We start from the raw sequence: 16,802 nt of genomic DNA on the forward strand, positions 1-16,802 counted from the left end.
TAGTATTTTAATCCTCTTTTTATGCAGTTTATTTAATTTGTTTCTTTTGTTTTTCTTACGTTTAATTAGGTTTCTATTTTATTAAATTGTGTTTAATTTAATAATTTTTTATGATTTTGTTTATATTGATAATGACAGAATATATACGGTAATACTATTTTCATTACCCTCAACATTCACTTTATTATCACCATCACCATCTAATTTGATTATTTGTGTTTTATTTAAATAAGTTTTTATTTTAGTTAAATTTTATCAATTTAGTTTTACTCTACATTTTAATACCTTCAACATTCACTTTATTATCACCATTACCATCCGCTCTTTCATCACTCACGTCCTTTATTTTATTATCCTGAAACTTCACTTCATCATGTTCGTCATCATCTATCTTAATTTATCTTCACCCTCCGTTTCATAACTCTTAAACTCCACTTTATTATGTATCTCACCATCCACTTGTCAGAAAAGTTTGGACAACAAATTTGTCGTTCCTCAAATGGTGGTGTTTCAAGGGGAATGGTTAACTCTCATTTGCAATTGTGACGAGCTGTGTTAAAAAATAATACATGTTAAACACACAAGAGGTAAGACAGTAATTTTATTCAATATTAATTTAATTTAAATACAATGTCACATTGTATACCCTATGATTATCAATTTAAACAGTGTTATAGAAAAGACTAAATTGAACACAATTTAAAAAACCAAGGATCTAATTGGATGTAAAAATAAAAAAAAATGAATTAAATTGAATTGAATAAATTGGATCAAAAGAAAACCAAAATAGTATTTAAGTCTTTATTTTATTTTGTTTTAAAGTATTTCAAAAATCTTGAAAATAAAAATGTATGATATGTTAGTCGACAAATAACATTATATTAATGGAAAACTTCTTATATATTTTTGAATTTTTTTCTTTCAAACAAAAAGATGAACATTAAATTTAATCATATATATTATATGGAATGTGTTTGGCGTCATTGTCATAAGATCTAAGAGTAGGGATATTTTTGGAAGGATAGGGAAAACATCTCATACCACCCAGGTGTTAAGTGGAGGGTTCCATGACCATGTCAATTTTCTATTAGCTCCCAACCCTAACCACAATTTGTGATATTTAAAATTTAAAATAAAAAATATTACTATTAATACACATAAAAAAATCATTGTTCCATGTAACATTTTCAACCAAGAGCATGCTTGAGACAACATGCTATTATTAAGGACCGTTTAGTGTGAGAAAACGTTTATTTTTCAATTTATTAAAAAGTATAAAACTTCTTGATTTTATGTATCGTTTTTATTTTGATCTTGTTGTATGACTCACCACTTCTTCTTTACACTATTTATCAGTTTTTATTATTATTATTTTTTATTATTATGTTTTTTTAGTGCTTCTAAATGTGTTATGTAATATTGATTGGGATATAAGTCTTTAAATATTTACGATTAATTAATTTTTAAAATATTGATTAATGATAATTGTTGATAATAAAAATGTGATATTTTTCCATCTTATTTACATGTCACAAGGAGAGTTATCAATAAGTATATAATATATAATAACCATATTTGTAGGATTTTATGATACATCGATATTTTAATTTGTATTATGTATCAATGTTTGACACGTATCTATATATGATACTTTAGATATTTTATTCATATTTACTAATTAAGTATCTAAAATATAAACAAGTAATACTTTTATGATGATAATAATTTAGGGTTAAGTATGTTTTCGATCCCTCAAGTTTCAGTGAAATTTGTTATTAGTCCCTCATCGAAACTTTTGACCAATTTAGTCATTTATCTTTAAAAATGTGTGAATTTAATCCTTTTAATCAAATTTTGTTAAGTTTATTTGACGTTTCAAACACGTTTTATGATAGTATTTGAGTTAGTACTGAAACGAAAATGAGTCAAATGATGTAAACAATTCAAATAGTATAAAAAAATACGCTTGAAACGTCAGATAAACTTAACAAAATCTTGTTAAAATGACTAAATCCACACATTTCTAAAAATGAACGACTAAATTGGTCAAAAGTTTCGAAAAGGAACTAATTCCAAATTTCACTAAAACTTGAGGGACCAAAAACATATTTAACCTAATAATTTATAATTTGTTATGTTGAAAAAGTTGAATACATTTTATTTTAATTTGGATTCACATTATAGTAATCATATTTATCATGTTTTTAAGAATTTTTATACTTTGTTAATATGCATATATCACGTATATATTCTATTATTTTAAAAAATAAGTGTATTGACGTATCATATACATGTTGTATGTATCACTGTATCAAGATTGTTATTCTTAACTAGAAGGAAATGAGTTTACAACTACACGTAAAGTGAATCCTAAAGATTAGGAGATTACGACACAATAACAACTTGCAAGTTTGAATAGTGAATTACAATCCAATAAAAGGAAATTAGCTATAGAATGAAACACCAAACTTCAAATGTTCTTGTTAAGGTTAATTATATATATATATATATATATATATATATATATATATATAAAAGGTTCCCAAAGATTTCTTAAATATATACCAAGTAATTAAAATGTTCATGCAAATATCTTATCCAGGTTGACTAGCATAGAGAGGAAGGATAATCATTGACCAATTATTAACGAAACTCTTGTTGTAACAAGTGTTTCATTGACATGTGAATGAAATAAACGTACTTGTGATGGAGGGGCAATAATGGGTGTTTCCCATATCTATTATGTTTGCTAAAAATACTCAACTCATATGATTCAATGGAGGAACAACACTTAACTTTTCAATTATTAATGGGAGATTGTACTATTGTGAGTGACTATTGTCATTGTTATGATACCTAAATGAGATCATTCCTCAAAGTTATTTAGAAATACACAAAAGGATTTATGAGAAGAACAATGATTTTTTAACTACTAAATTTTAACAACTTTCTCTTACAATATGAGGTGTTATCTTCTAAGTGGTTTTGGAATATTGAGAATGAGAAAATGAAAAACTAGTGAACCACTTAAAAAATGTCACCTAAAGTTGTAAGAGAAAGTTGTCAAAATTTAGTAGTCAAAAAATTATTTTACTTATGAGAATCACATTAATGTTCACGTCTTAGAAAATAAAATATCATTGCAAGATTTTTGTGGACAGCCATCAAAGAATATTTCTTATAGTATGCTAAAAGTGTGAAAAATGTCGAGGACACACTAATCTCTATTATGTTTCGTTAGAATAGTTACATTCATTAAGTCCTTATAGCCATTTTATAAATGTTAAATTGATATTTTTGGCCCAACCACAAAAGAAGGTCAGGAACTATATCTTTTGATTGTAGCAAATGAATATTGCAGAAAGCGAATTGAAGTCAAACCAGATACTCTAATTATAACATCCAAAGTCCAATATTGTTGTTGCATTCAATTACTATAATGGATGTTGTTGCGTTCAATTATATTTGACATTTCTTTGACATATATTACTTTGAATTGATGTTGTTGTGTTAATTTAAATTTGACCTTTATCTAATATGTTACTTTAAGTTGACAACATTGTGTTCATTTTTTTTTTATTATTAAAAGCTAATGTTAGGCATCATTATGTGTTTTGACATGTCAACTATATTGATACTCCAAAGCACATTTACCATTTGCCATCACATAGAATATTATTAAAATAAATAAATAAAAATAAACAATCATGGGAAAACAAACTGTAAGGCCCATTTTCTTTATGTTCTTTTTCAGCCCTAATGTCAGTGGGCCGTCCTTGTAGTGGGCCTAAGGCCAGCCCAAACACATATACCCTTAGGTCTGCCCTAAACCTAAGGGGTACCCTACAACTTTCAGAACCTTTGTCCTTGCTTGGAGCTGCAGCCGTCACCCATCTCCTGCTAGGGTTCCATTGCCGGGAAGTTTCGTGTCCCATGTAAGTACTATGCAAGCCATCCTCGTCTCCGTTGTTCTTTCTCGTTTCCTTTCCGTTAGGGCTTCCAAATAACCCATATTGTGCTCCTATTTCCCTATCCTTTCAGTTTTACATTCGTCCTTGAAGCTGTGGTGCTCGTACGTTCGGTAGCGAGGACTTGTCGGAGCGTTTTACTAGCTTGAATCCCAGGTACGGGAAGTTAGGGTTCTTGCTTAGAGTCCTTCTTCGAAACTTTTGTGCTTTATTGTTGATTTTGTGGATGGATCTGCCGTTTGAATGCGTGAGGGTTTTGTGCATGTGTGTTTTGGACGAAAACGTGACTGGTACAGTGATGAACAGTGGCGAACCCTGTTAATCTCGCCCAAGCGAGTCTATCTCGCCTAGGCGAGATGAAACAGGGAGATCTCTGCACGAGATCTCGCCCAGGCGACTCGCTCACCTTTTGAGCGAGCAGGCCACTCGCTCAAGCGAGAGGGATCTCGCTTAAGCGAGATCCCGTGATGCCACCTACCCCTTTTTGTGCTCTCGCCTAGGCGAGGGGGAGGCTCGCCTGAGCGAGACATCTCGCCTGAGCGAGACCCCTCAGCCTGGGCGAGATGCTGGGCGAGGCTGTGCTATAATTTGGACTTTTGATGTTTCCTGTGTGATCTGTTTTGATTGGGTATGATTGTGTAATGATGGGTATGTATATAAAGGAGCATGAAATATATGTTTGGCATGATTCATGAATTGTGGGTGAATGAGTTGGTATGAGACTTAGCATGCGAAATAAATGGGTGGTTTGAAATCAAAGGAACATGGTGTTGTCATGAGATGAGACCCTGGACTCATTGGGGTGGTATTGATCCGAGGTATGGATTTGAGAGGTGATGCATATGAGGACTTAATTTCAAGGGTTGATATGGAATTGAAAAACGTAATTTAATATTCTCTTAATTGCTGATTTATGAATGTTGGTTCGTGTCAGCGTGTAATTCCTTGGGGTCTCTAGGTGAGACCTCCGGGGTCGCGCTTCAGTGGTCGGGACGTAATTCCATGGCCCCTGCTAGTGGGTGTTCATGGTGGTGCCCCATCTGTATAACTAGGTAAGGATTCAAGGTAAGGTTGCATCCTGACACTCCGAGGAGCCAGTTAGTCTCACTTAGAGCGGACTGACTCTGGTGGTGGGAGTAGCAGGAGGCCTGAAACTCACTAAGGGCTAACCTTGTGGTGGGAGAGATTTGATTCATTGCAACACTGGTAATACATGGCTCAGGATCGAGCAGCTCAGGTTCGAGCAGGGGTACCCACACAAGTGCAAGCATCCGCTGAATCCGACCAAGTTATACGTATCCGGATGAGTCGAGTCGAGTCGTAGTGTATCGAATGAAGAGTCATAATACGTTTGATTGCTATGTGGATATGAGATGATGAAAATATGTTTGACTGCATGTTTTATGTTGTTAGCTCTAGCTTACCCGTTTTGTTGTATGTCTGTGTTGTATGTGGCCGTTTTCCTTGCGATGATCATCAACTTGGTTGATGGGAGCAGTTGGGCGAGGTTCTCATGGTCAACAAGCGAATGGGGATTCCGCAGCTTAGCCATCTGGGCTGGAGTTTCTTGTGTTTTATTTAGGGCTATGGCCCATGTATTTCTTTCCGTATTTCTACGTTACATTCTACGTTGTATTCGTATTTAGCTTTCCTTTATCGGCATCGTGGTGTGCCTAGTTTTGTGGGGGTAATATTAAGGACCCCAGGACTGCGCTGTTATGCTATTATCACGTGACGTTTCCTTTAATTTCACGTATTAAATTAAATGGGACGTTACATTTATGGTATCAGAGCGGTCATTCCTTAGGTCTGTGGACATGGATGTCCACTTAGCTTTCTCTGTGTCTTCTGAGTAGTCTTAGTTAAATTCTTGCCTTTATCGAGTCTAACCAAGTGATTTTCTCTGTGCCAGTGGACTATGGCACCTCCTCGCCGGACTTCTCAGTCATCCCAGGGGGACACATCAGATATCGCCAGAGCTATAGAGGCGATGGTAGCAGCTATGACGCAGCAGAGTGCTGCGATGATGCAGCAGCACGAGGCATCTATGCAGCGACAGGCGGCGTCGCTTGAGCAGCAGCAGACAGTGATGCAGCAGATGGAGGCTGCAAGGGTAGCTGCTGAGGATGCTCATCGGCAGCATATGGAGGCCCTCCGCCAGATGGAGGAGAGTAGGACGACGACGCCTGTGTTTGGTCCTGAGCCACGACCTGTGGTCAGGGAATGGAGCTTGGAGGATTTTCTGAAGCACCACCCGGCGAAGTTTGATGGGAAGGCTAGTCCTGACGCCGCAGACCAATGGCTGAAGGACTTAGAGCGCATCTATGACGCCAAGATGTGTCCTGCAGAGGACAGGTTGACGTTCTCGATCTATATGCTCACAGGAGAGGCAGAGCATTGGTGGAGCAGCGCCAGATCCATCCTAGAGGAGAGGGATGAGCCGGTGACATGGGAAACTTTCAGGGAGAGATTCCTCTCCGAGTACTTCCCGGACAGCATCCGGTACGCCAAGGAGGTGGAATTCCTCCAGTTGACCCAGGGAGGGAAGACTGTCGCAGAGTATGCTGAGAGGTTTAAACACCTCAGCCGTTTCTACACACTGCCGCTTGACGAGGAGTGGAGATGCCGTAAGTTTGAGAACGGCCTCAGGGGAGACATCCGCTTGATGGTGGCACCCTTGTCCATCAAGGACTTTGCTGCTCTGGTAGAGAAGGCCAGAGTAATGGAGAAGATGAAGCGCGAGGTGGAAGGCCAGCGCCCACCGCAGTCACAGCCGCCCCAGAGGATTGGTGGACCATCTGGGTCCAGGCCCAGACACGAGGAGCGGAGGAGACCGTATGATAGACCACACCATCAGCCTCAGGAGTCGAGGAGCTTTCCTCCGCAGCAGGGTCGAGTTCGGTGTTACTCATGTGGAGGACCCCACCCGAGGTATGCGTGTCCACGTAGGGAGGGTTACCGTCGGTGCAACAACTGTGGCAAGGAAGGCCACTTCGGGAGAGATTGTCCCAACCTTGCTAGGGCAGCGACACGACCTCCAGTTCAGGCACCCCAGCAACATCAGGGGAGAGACAGAGGCAACAGGCCCCAGGCGACGGGCAGAGTGTACGCCATGTCAGGGGCAGAGGCATCAGGCTCAGGTAACTTGGTTATGGGTAGTTGCATGATAGCTGGTTCTTCTTGCTGTGTGTTATATGATTCTGGAGCGACACACTCTTTTGTGTCTTTTGCTTGCGTTGAACGTTTGGGTCTGCCGGTGCGCGAGCTGCAGTGTGAGCTTGCAGTGTCTACTCCGGCATCGGGTTTGGTCAGGACGTCGTCCTTGTGTGCTAGGCTTCCAGTGGAGGTAGAGGGGCGCAGGTACAAGGTGAACTTAATCTGCCTATCTCTACAGGAGTTGGAGGTAATCTTGGGGATGGATTGGCTCTCTGCCAATCGCATTCTGATAGATTGTCGGGAGAAGAAGTTGTTGTTTCCCGACTCGGAGGAGCATGAGTTGGTGTCCTCCCAGGATGTTATGAGGGAGCTAAAGGACGGTGCGCAGTGCTACATGATCTTCACGCATATGGAGGTGGAGAGAGGAGAGACGACGTCTGTGATACCAGTCGTCCAGGACTTTGTGGATGTGTTTCCGGAGGAGGTACCAGGGTTGCCTCCCAGTAGAGAGGTGGAGTTCTCTATCGATCTAGTCCCAGGAACGGGCCCGGTCTCTATGGCCCCATATCGTATGGCTCCGGCAGAGTTGGTGGAGCTCAAGAAACAAATAGAAGACCTGACGGAGAAACAGTTCATCCGACCCAGCACTTCACCTTGGGGAGCACCAGTGTTATTGGTGAAGAAGAAGGATGGGAGTTCACGCTTGTGTGTGGATTACAGGCAACTGAATAAGATGACTATCAAGAACCAGTACCCGCTCCCGAGGATTGATGACTTGATGGATCAGTTGCATGGGTCATCGGTGTTCTCGAAGATAGATCTGCGATCGGGTTATCATCAGATTTTGGTAAAGGCTGAGGACATACAGAAGACAGCCTTCAGGTCGAGGTATGGCCACTATGAGTATGTGGTTATGCCGTTTGGTGTGACCAACGCTCCGGCGGTGTTCATGGATTACATGAACAGGATCTTCCGACCTTTCCTAGATAAGTTTGTCGTGGTCTTCATAGACGACATCCTTATCTACTCCAGGACTCAGGAGGAACATGCAGAACACCTGAGGTTGGTGCTTGGTGTTTTAAGAGAGAAACAGTTGTATGCCAAGTTATCCAAGTGTGAGTTCTGGTTAGACGAAGTTCAGTTTTTGGGGCATGTGATATCCGCCCAGGGGATTGCAGTGGACCCAGCGAAGGTCGAGGCAGTGGTAAAATGGGAAAGCCCTAAATCAGCCACAGAGATCAAGAGCTTTGTGGGGTTAGCAGGATACTATAGGAGGTTCATAGAGGGATTCTCCAAGATTGTGGCACCTTTGACTTTGCTTACCCGGAAGGATCAACCCTTCATCTGGACGGATAAGTGTGAGGAGAGTTTCCAGGAACTGAAGAGGAGACTGACCAGTGCACCGATACTTGTGATTCCGAATGTCGGAAAGCCGTTTGAGGTCTACTGTGACGCCTCCCGCCTTGGACTTGGATGTGTTTTGATGCAAGAAAAGAAGGCAGTGGCGTATGCCTCACGACAGCTTAAGGTGCATGAGCGTAATTACCCCACTCATGACCTTGAGTTGGCAGCAATAGTTTTTGCCTTGAAGATCTGGAGACACTATCTGTATGGTGCTCAGTTTCGGGTGTTCAGCGACCACAAAAGTTTAAAGTACTTGTTTGATCAGAAGGAGATGAATATGAGGCAAAGGAGGTGGATGGAATTCCTAAAGGACTACGACTTCGAGCTTCTATATCATCCAGGGAAGGCAAATGTAGTGGCAGATGCTTTGAGTAGGAAGACGGTACACACAGCACATCTCATGATAAAAGAGGCAGAGCTACTAGAGAAGTTCAGAGATATGAGGATACAGGTGGAGTTGGGGTCCGAGCTCATTAGGTGTAGTACCCTTACTATATCTAGTGACTTCTTGGGCTCGATCAGGGAGAGACAGTTGTTGGATGCTAGTCTGAACAGAGTTAGAGAGCAGCTTGGAGCAGATGAGGCTAGAGACTTTGCTGTGAGTGACGATGGCATACTGAGGTTTCGAGGCAGAGTATGTATTCCTGATGATGCTGAGTTGAGAAAGTTGATCCTTGAGGAAGGACACAAGAGTCGTCTTAGCTTGCATCCTGGCATGACTAAGATGTACCAGGACCTCAAAGAAACTTTCTGGTGGCAGGGGATGAAGAAAGATGTGGCTCAGTTTGTATCAGCTTGTTTAACGTGTCAGAAGGCGAAGGTGGAGCATCAGCGACCCGGTGGCGTTCTACAGTCGTTAGAGGTATCAGTGTGGAAATGGGACAGCATCTCCATGGACTTTGTGACTCATCTCCCACGGACTTTTAGGGGACATGACACTATCTGGGTGATAGTGGATCGGTTGACCAAGAATGCACACTTTTTGGCAATGAACTTGAGGATATCCATGGCCAAGTTGGCCCAGCTGTACGTCAAAGAGATTGTGAGGTTGCATGGAGTACCTTCGAGCATAGTTTCCGACAGAGACCCGCGGTTCACGTCCCGGTTTTGGCAGACGCTGCAGAGTGCTATGGGTAGTAAGCTCACCATGAGTTCAGCGTATCACCCTCAGACAGATGGCCAGTCTGAGAGGACGATCCAGTCGTTGGAGGATTTGTTGAGGACTTGCATATTGGATCATCTGGGTGCTTGGGACGAAGTATTGCCTTTGATAGAGTTCACCTACAACAACAGCTTTCATGCGAGCATTGGCATGGCGCCATACGAAGCTCTTTACGGCAGGAGGTGTAGGACTCCTCTTTGTTGGTATCAGGAGGGGGAGGCAGTGTTGGTTGGACCAGAGTTGTTAGCCCAGACCACCGAGAAGGTGAGGATGGTGAGAGATAGGATGTTGGCTTCGCAGAGTAGGCAGAAGGCCTATGCAGACCGTAGGAGGAGGCCGTTGGAGTTCGCAGCAGGAGATCATGTGTTCTTGAGGGTGACCCGAACCACGGGCGTGGGAAGGGCTCTCCGCTCAAGGAAGCTTTCACCCAAGTTTCTTGGCCCGTATCAGATCACGAGGAGGATTGGACCAGTGGCCTATGAGATAGCCTTACCTCCGCAGTTGGCGAACCTTCATCCGGTGTTTCATGTGTCACAGCTGAGGAAGTACGTATTCGATCCAGCTCACGTGTTGGAAGCTGAGGATATACAGGTCAGGGAAGATCTCACAGTGGAAGTACCACCCATCGCTCTTGAGGATAGCAAGGTGGAGGAACGTCGTGGAAAGACCGTCAGTCTTGTCAAAGTCATCTGGGATCGGAGGACAGGCGACTCGACTTGGGAGTTATAGGAGGACATGAGAAAATCACATCCACATCTGTTTACCTGGTGAGTCTTTATTTTCGAGGTCGAAAATTTTCTTGTTGGGGAGAATGTAAGGCCCATTTTCTTTATGTTCTTTTTCAGCCCTAATGTCAGTGGGCCGTCCTTGTAGTGGGCCTAAGGCCAGCCCAAACACATATACCCTTAGGTCTGCCCTAAACCTAAGGGGTACCCTACAACTTTCAGAACCTTTGTCCTTGCTTGGAGCTGCAGCCGTCACCCATCTCCTGCTAGGGTTCCATTGCCGGGAAGTTTCGTGTCCCATGTAAGTACTATGCAAGCCATCCTCGTCTCCGTTGTTCTTTCTCGTTTCCTTTCCGTTAGGGCTTCCAAATAACCCATATTGTGCTCCTATTTCCCTATCCTTTCAGTTTTACATTCGTCCTTGAAGCTGTGGTGCTCGTACGTTCGGTAGCGAGGACTTGTCGGAGCGTTTTACTAGCTTGAATCCCAGGTACGGGAAGTTAGGGTTCTTGCTTAGAGTCCTTCTTCGAAACTTTTGTGCTTTATTGTTGATTTTGTGGATGGATCTGCCGTTTGAATGCGTGAGGGTTTTGTGCATGTGTGTTTTGGACGAAAACGTGACTGGTACAGTGATGAACAGTGGCGAACCCTGTTAATCTCGCCCAAGCGAGTCTATCTCGCCTAGGCGAGATGAAACAGGGAGATCTCTGCACGAGATCTCGCCCAGTCGACTCGCTCACCTTTTGAGCGAGCAGGCCACTCGCTCAAGCGAGAAGGATCTCGCTTAAGCGAGATCCCGTGATGCCACCTACCCCTTTTTGTGCTCTCGCCTAGGCGAGGGGGAGGCTCGCCTGAGCGAGACATCTCGCCTGAGCGAGACCCCTCAGCCTGGGCGAGATGCTGGGCGAGGCTGTGCTATAATTTGGACTTTTGATGTTTCCTGTGTGATCTGTTTTGATTGGCTATGATTGTGTAATGATGGGTATGTATATAAAGGAGCATGAAATATATGTTTGGCATGATTCATGAATTGTGGGTGAATGAGTTGGTATGAGACTTAGCATGCGAAATAAATGGGTGGTTTGAAATCAAAGGAACATGGTGTTGTCATGAGATGAGACCCTGGACTCATTGGGGTGGTATTGATCCGAGGTATGGATTTGAGAGGTGATGCATATGAGGACTTAATTTCAAGGGTTGATATGGAATTGAAAAACGTAATTTAATATTCTCTTAATTGCTGATTTATGAATGTTGGTCCGTGTCAGCGTGTAATTCCTTGGGGTCTCTAGGTGAGACCTCCGGGGTCGCGCTTCAGTGGTCGGGACGTAATTCCATGGCCCCTGCTAGTGGGTGTTCATGGTGGTGCCCCATCTGTATAACTAGGTAAGGATTCAAGGTAAGGTTGCATCCTGACACTCCGAGGAGCCAGTTAGTCTCACTTAGAGCGGACTGACTCTGGTGGTGGGAGTAGCAGGAGGCCTGAAACTCACTAAAGGCTAACCTTGTGGTGGGAGAGATTTGATTCATTGCAACACTGGTAATACATGGCTCAGGATCGAGCAGCTCAGGTTCGAGCAGGGGTACCCACACAAGTGCAAGCATCCGCTGAATCCGACCAAGTTATACGTATCCGGATGAGTCGAGTCGAGTCGTAGTGTATCGAATGAAGAGTCATAATACGTTTGATTGCTATGTGGATATGAGATGATGAAAATATGTTTGACTGCATGATTTATGTTGTTAGCTCTAGCTTACCCGTTTTGTTGTATGTCTGTGTTGTATGTGGCCGTTTTCCTTACGATGATCATCAACTTGGTTGATGGGAGCAGTTGGGCGAGGTTCTCATAGTCAACAAGCGAATGGGGATTCCGCAGCTTAGCCATCTGGGCTGGAGTTTCTTGTGTTTTATTTAGGGCTATGGCCCATGTATTTCTTTCCGTATTTCTACGTTACATTCGACGTTGTATTCGTATTTAGCTTTCCTTTATCGGCATCGTGGTGTGCCTAGTTTTGTGGGGGTAATATTAAGGACCCCAGGACTGCGCTGTTATGCTATTATCACGTGACGTTTCCTTTAATTTCACGTATTAAATTAAATGGGACGTTACACAAACTAGACCCATGATCAAATAATACATATCACACTTTTAAACCAAAACTATTAAAAAACAATCCAAACTAATACTAGAACGTAAAATAAAATACCATTTAAAATTTTTTCTATTTACCAAACTCATATTAGTCAACTTATCATAGCATTAATTTCCTTCTCTAAAATATGTGAAACTTTGAACTCCATATCTCTTTGTACAAAGAATTAGGCACTTCCTTCATATTGAAGTCAAACTAATCACTCTAATTATAACATTGAAAGTCAAATTGTTCTTATGGATGACAATTGTTTGTCATTTCAAAGTTTCTTATAGAGTAATAATTAACTATGAAACCCAATCTGCTAACCAAAAAGTGTGTGGCAATACAAACTTGGGATCAAGCAAATTTTTGAATTGATTAAACACCCTTGAACAAATGACCGAGTTGAGATGACCAACAAATTTATCTTGGTATTATGTAAGGCCTCAATAGGATAAATGTTGAATGGGTGGACGAATTTTATCACATGTTATGGTCTCATTACAATATTCTTTGGTCCACCATGAAGTAAATTTATTTATATCTTAGAGTTTTCTGCTTAAACATTTTCACTAAGGTATAATACTACACTAAAGTAATTATTTTTCTCATAATCATAACATGTTTGGACATGTTAATTTGACTTTGTCCAATACATCATACTTTATATTGATATTGTTGTGTTCATTTATATTTGACATTAGTTTGATATATGTTATTTAAAATAGATGTTATTACGTTCAATTATACTTGACCTTTGTTTAGCATGTTATTTTGAATTGGTGTTTTGTGTTAATTTAATTTGACCTTTCTATGATATGTTAATTTAAGTTGACTTCATTGTATTATTATTTTTTAATTAAAAGCTCATTTTATGCATTATTACATTTTTTGACATTTCAACTATACTAACATCTCAAAGTACATTTATTATTAAATAATAAATAAAAATAAAATAAATAATCATGGGAGGCAAACAAAACCCATGATCAAAGAATACATCACACACTTTTAAACTAAAACTAAGTTCCCTTGTATATTGAAAGTTGATATCTATTATTAAAAAAAATTCAAACCAATACTTGAAGATAAAACATAATATTATTTTTAAAAAAATCTATTTACCCAACTCATATTAGTTAACTTATCAGCACAATGATTTTTTCTAAAAATATGTGAAATTATGAGCTCCATCTCTAGAAAGAATTAAGCACTTCTTCCATCTTAGTCCAAGATGATATTAAAAGTACATGAAAATTAAGTCACATTCGAACAAAAAAAACGTAAGAAATTTTCCATCTGAACACACTTCATATATAGCATAAATAACTCGCATAAATCTATAAAAAAAAATTGAAAGCCTAAAAAAACATAAAAACTACAAATATATTCTCTTTTACTACCTCTAAAAATACCACCTCAAGCAATCAAACTCATACAACCTTTTGCAATATTATCAATATTCACTTTGATTCAATGTACTTTCAGAAATTTTCAAATAACTAAAGTTAAAGAAGAATGAACTTAAAACCGAATGAGAAAACATACGACTAATCATCAAATAACATATTCAAGTGCTAGATTCATTTACATTCAACCTTTGTTTAGTATATTTTTAATTGATTTTTGATTCATTTACATTCGGTCTCTAGCTAATTCGTTATTTTAAATTAACGTTATTCTGCTCCTTTACATTTAGTCACTGTTTAATATTTTATACTTTAAATGGACTAATAGTTTTACACTGTATAATGTAAGATAAATTTGTATATCTTTCAATAATTATAATAAGAAATATCCACGATATATATAAAATGAATGGGTAAGTTATAAGCTCATGTTTTATCCATGCATGCATTATTATTTTACCAAAAGGAAAAAAAAAAAAAAAACACTGTAATAATACTTTTCCAAATACGGGCAACGAGGTTCAATGATTGAAGGGAAGAAAACAGAAGATCTTATGGTCACATAGATATGATAAAAGTGGAACTTTATGAGATTTTCTGAAAAAAAAATTGATTATTAAATTAAAAATAGGATTAAATTTTGAAAGCACCAAAACACTTTTTCTCTTTTGTTTTCGAAAAAAGAGGGTGTAGTTGCAGATATTTTGAATAAAAAATTGAAATGATTTTGGGAGCACTTACTCTATCCATCAATGTCTATCTATCACTTTCAGCTGCAATTTTTGAATTAACAATTCTTCCATCTTCATTGCATTGACCACCTTTATTTATTCCTATCATCTTTATCATCTTCTATTAGGGTTTTAATGAGGCTAATAATTGAAACTTGGTTACTTATTCTTCCATCCTCATCATTTCTTTCTATATCAACATTTTTTTTACATTCTCTTCATTTCTTTCTATACTTTAATGTGAAACAAACATTTGAATTCTCAATCTTATATATATTTGAATTATACTAACTATAATATAATTTTAGATTATATATTTTAAAATATATTTTTAGATTTGAAAATATATTTTTAATTTGTAAACATATTTCATAATAAATATAATTTAAAATATATTTTTAGATTCATAAATATATTTAAGATTATACGTATTCTAAGAATGTACTTTGAACCATTTTATCTAAAAGTTTTCTATCATGGTATCTTTTTCAAATTTGTAATTTGAAAGCTAATTTAATATAATTAGTCAAAACACGTACGTATGTTCATTTTTTTATTTTTATAATAGAAAAAAATTAAATAATTACAATTTTAAAATTAAATAAAAATAATGTTTACAATTTTATTATAGATATTTTTATTTATTTTACGGGAAAAATTTTATCATAAATAGTTACTTTAGTTTAAAGTATAATTAATTTTAAAAAAATAGTTAAATTTAGAAAAAAGTCGCTTAAAGAATAAATTTGGTAAGATCATTATTTTAGTTTAAAAAATGGTTAAACAAAAAAAATAAAATCATAATTATAAAAATAAATATAAATAATTTTTATAATTTTATAACAATTTTATAATAGACAGTTTTAATTTATTTTGTAAGTAATTTCTTATTATAAATAATTATTTTAATTTAATAAAATGGCTAAATTTAAAAATATCAAGTTATTTGAATTTAAAATATTAATTTTGAAAATTCAAAAAAAAACAAAGTTGATAAAGTTAAAAATGTTATTAAAAAGTTTTAAAAAAATATTCAAAGTATCTCGATATTTCTTAACTTTTGTTCTCTAAATTATAATGAAATGTTTTTTTTCATACATTAATAAAGATTTGAGTAAATAAATATTTTCAGGTAAAATAAATAAATAAATAATAAATAAAATTACATAAAAAGAGTAAAAGTAATCAAATGTAAACCTAAAAGTATTTGATTCATTTAAATTATTAATTCATTATTTCAATATAATTACATAAAGAAAAAAAGTGCAATCAATTTTGACGAGAAGAAAAAGGTAATTTAGAGATGTGAGTGAATTTGATGGATATAAACAAATCAAAAAATTAAAAAAAAAAGAAGAAAAAAGTGTGTAAAGAAAAGAAGAAAGGTTCAAAACTGACTAATATATATATATATATATATATATATATATATATATATATATAAAGGTTTTTTAAGTTATTTAATAAATTATGAATATATTTTAATAATTTAAATGGATACGAGATGATTATTAAAATGAGTATGAAGTCAAGACGAATATGTAAATAAGCATCCTATTCTCATGTCTAATTTAAAAAGATTTAGTATTACTTATATTCATATTTATATTCAAATAATATGAAGATTTCATGTCAAAATGGAGATAATTTCAAAAAATATTTACGAAGACAAATTTATTTGTTATTCCAAACCAATTATATTATATTACAAATTATACTATATTTAAAATGTTATAATTCTAATGTTAATTGTATGATCATGAACAAATAGGGAATAACTTATACCAAAAAAATGTAAACAACATTTTCTTTGCCAAATACAATGTTCGAAACAATAACTTACTACTAACAATACCATAGCAGGACAACAACGAAACTTGAGTGAATAATAAATTAAGAAGGTCGAAATGGCCATTTGAATAAAATGGAGGGTGCACAACAAAAATATGGGGCGCAAAACGAAATTGTCTTAAGACTTTTAGGTTTCGGGCCTAGTGTGGTTAAAGGCCCATTCTAGGATGATAACCTAACCCAAAACTTATTCCAATCTCCGCAACCATATCTAAAAATGTTTCTTATATTTTGTTTATTGGGAAGGAAACGAGTTAAGT

At 37.4% G+C, this 16,802-nt stretch overlaps 1 protein-coding gene across 1 annotated transcript; it reads left to right on the top strand.

The window, feature by feature from the left end:
- Nucleotides 1-6,111: 6,111 nt before the first annotated feature.
- LOC146887283 (uncharacterized) lies at nucleotides 6,112-10,840 on the top strand. Its single transcript, XM_085672087.1, has 7 exons — nucleotides 6,112-8,239; nucleotides 8,312-8,687; nucleotides 9,051-9,162; nucleotides 9,289-9,710; nucleotides 9,870-9,954; nucleotides 10,141-10,359; nucleotides 10,823-10,840. Exons 1-7 carry the CDS (start codon nucleotides 6,112-6,114, stop codon nucleotides 10,838-10,840), a joined length of 3,360 nt encoding a protein of 1,119 aa, XP_085528213.1.
- The last annotated feature ends 5,962 nt before the right edge of the window (nucleotides 10,841-16,802 follow it).

The sequence above is a fragment of the Vigna unguiculata genome, chromosome 4 (genome assembly GCF_037176805.1).
Source record: "Vigna unguiculata cultivar grain cowpea cultivar isolate G323 ecotype 2 chromosome 4, ASM3717680v1, whole genome shotgun sequence".
In the NCBI taxonomy this organism is placed as follows: Eukaryota; Viridiplantae; Streptophyta; class Magnoliopsida; order Fabales; family Fabaceae; genus Vigna; species Vigna unguiculata.

Bases quoted from the DNA above. Each gene is read 5' to 3' on its own strand.
- LOC146887283 (XM_085672087.1), top strand. From the start codon at position 6,112: ATGGAGGCCCTCCGCCAGATGGAGGAGAGTAGGACGACGACGCCTGTG. The intron at 8,240-8,311 runs GTGAGTTCTGGT...CAGTGGACCCAG, and splicing joins GTATGCCAAGTTATCCAAGT to CGAAGGTCGAGGCAGTGGTA. The intron at 9,711-9,869 runs GTCTGAGAGGAC...TCTTTACGGCAG, and splicing joins CACCCTCAGACAGATGGCCA to GAGGTGTAGGACTCCTCTTT.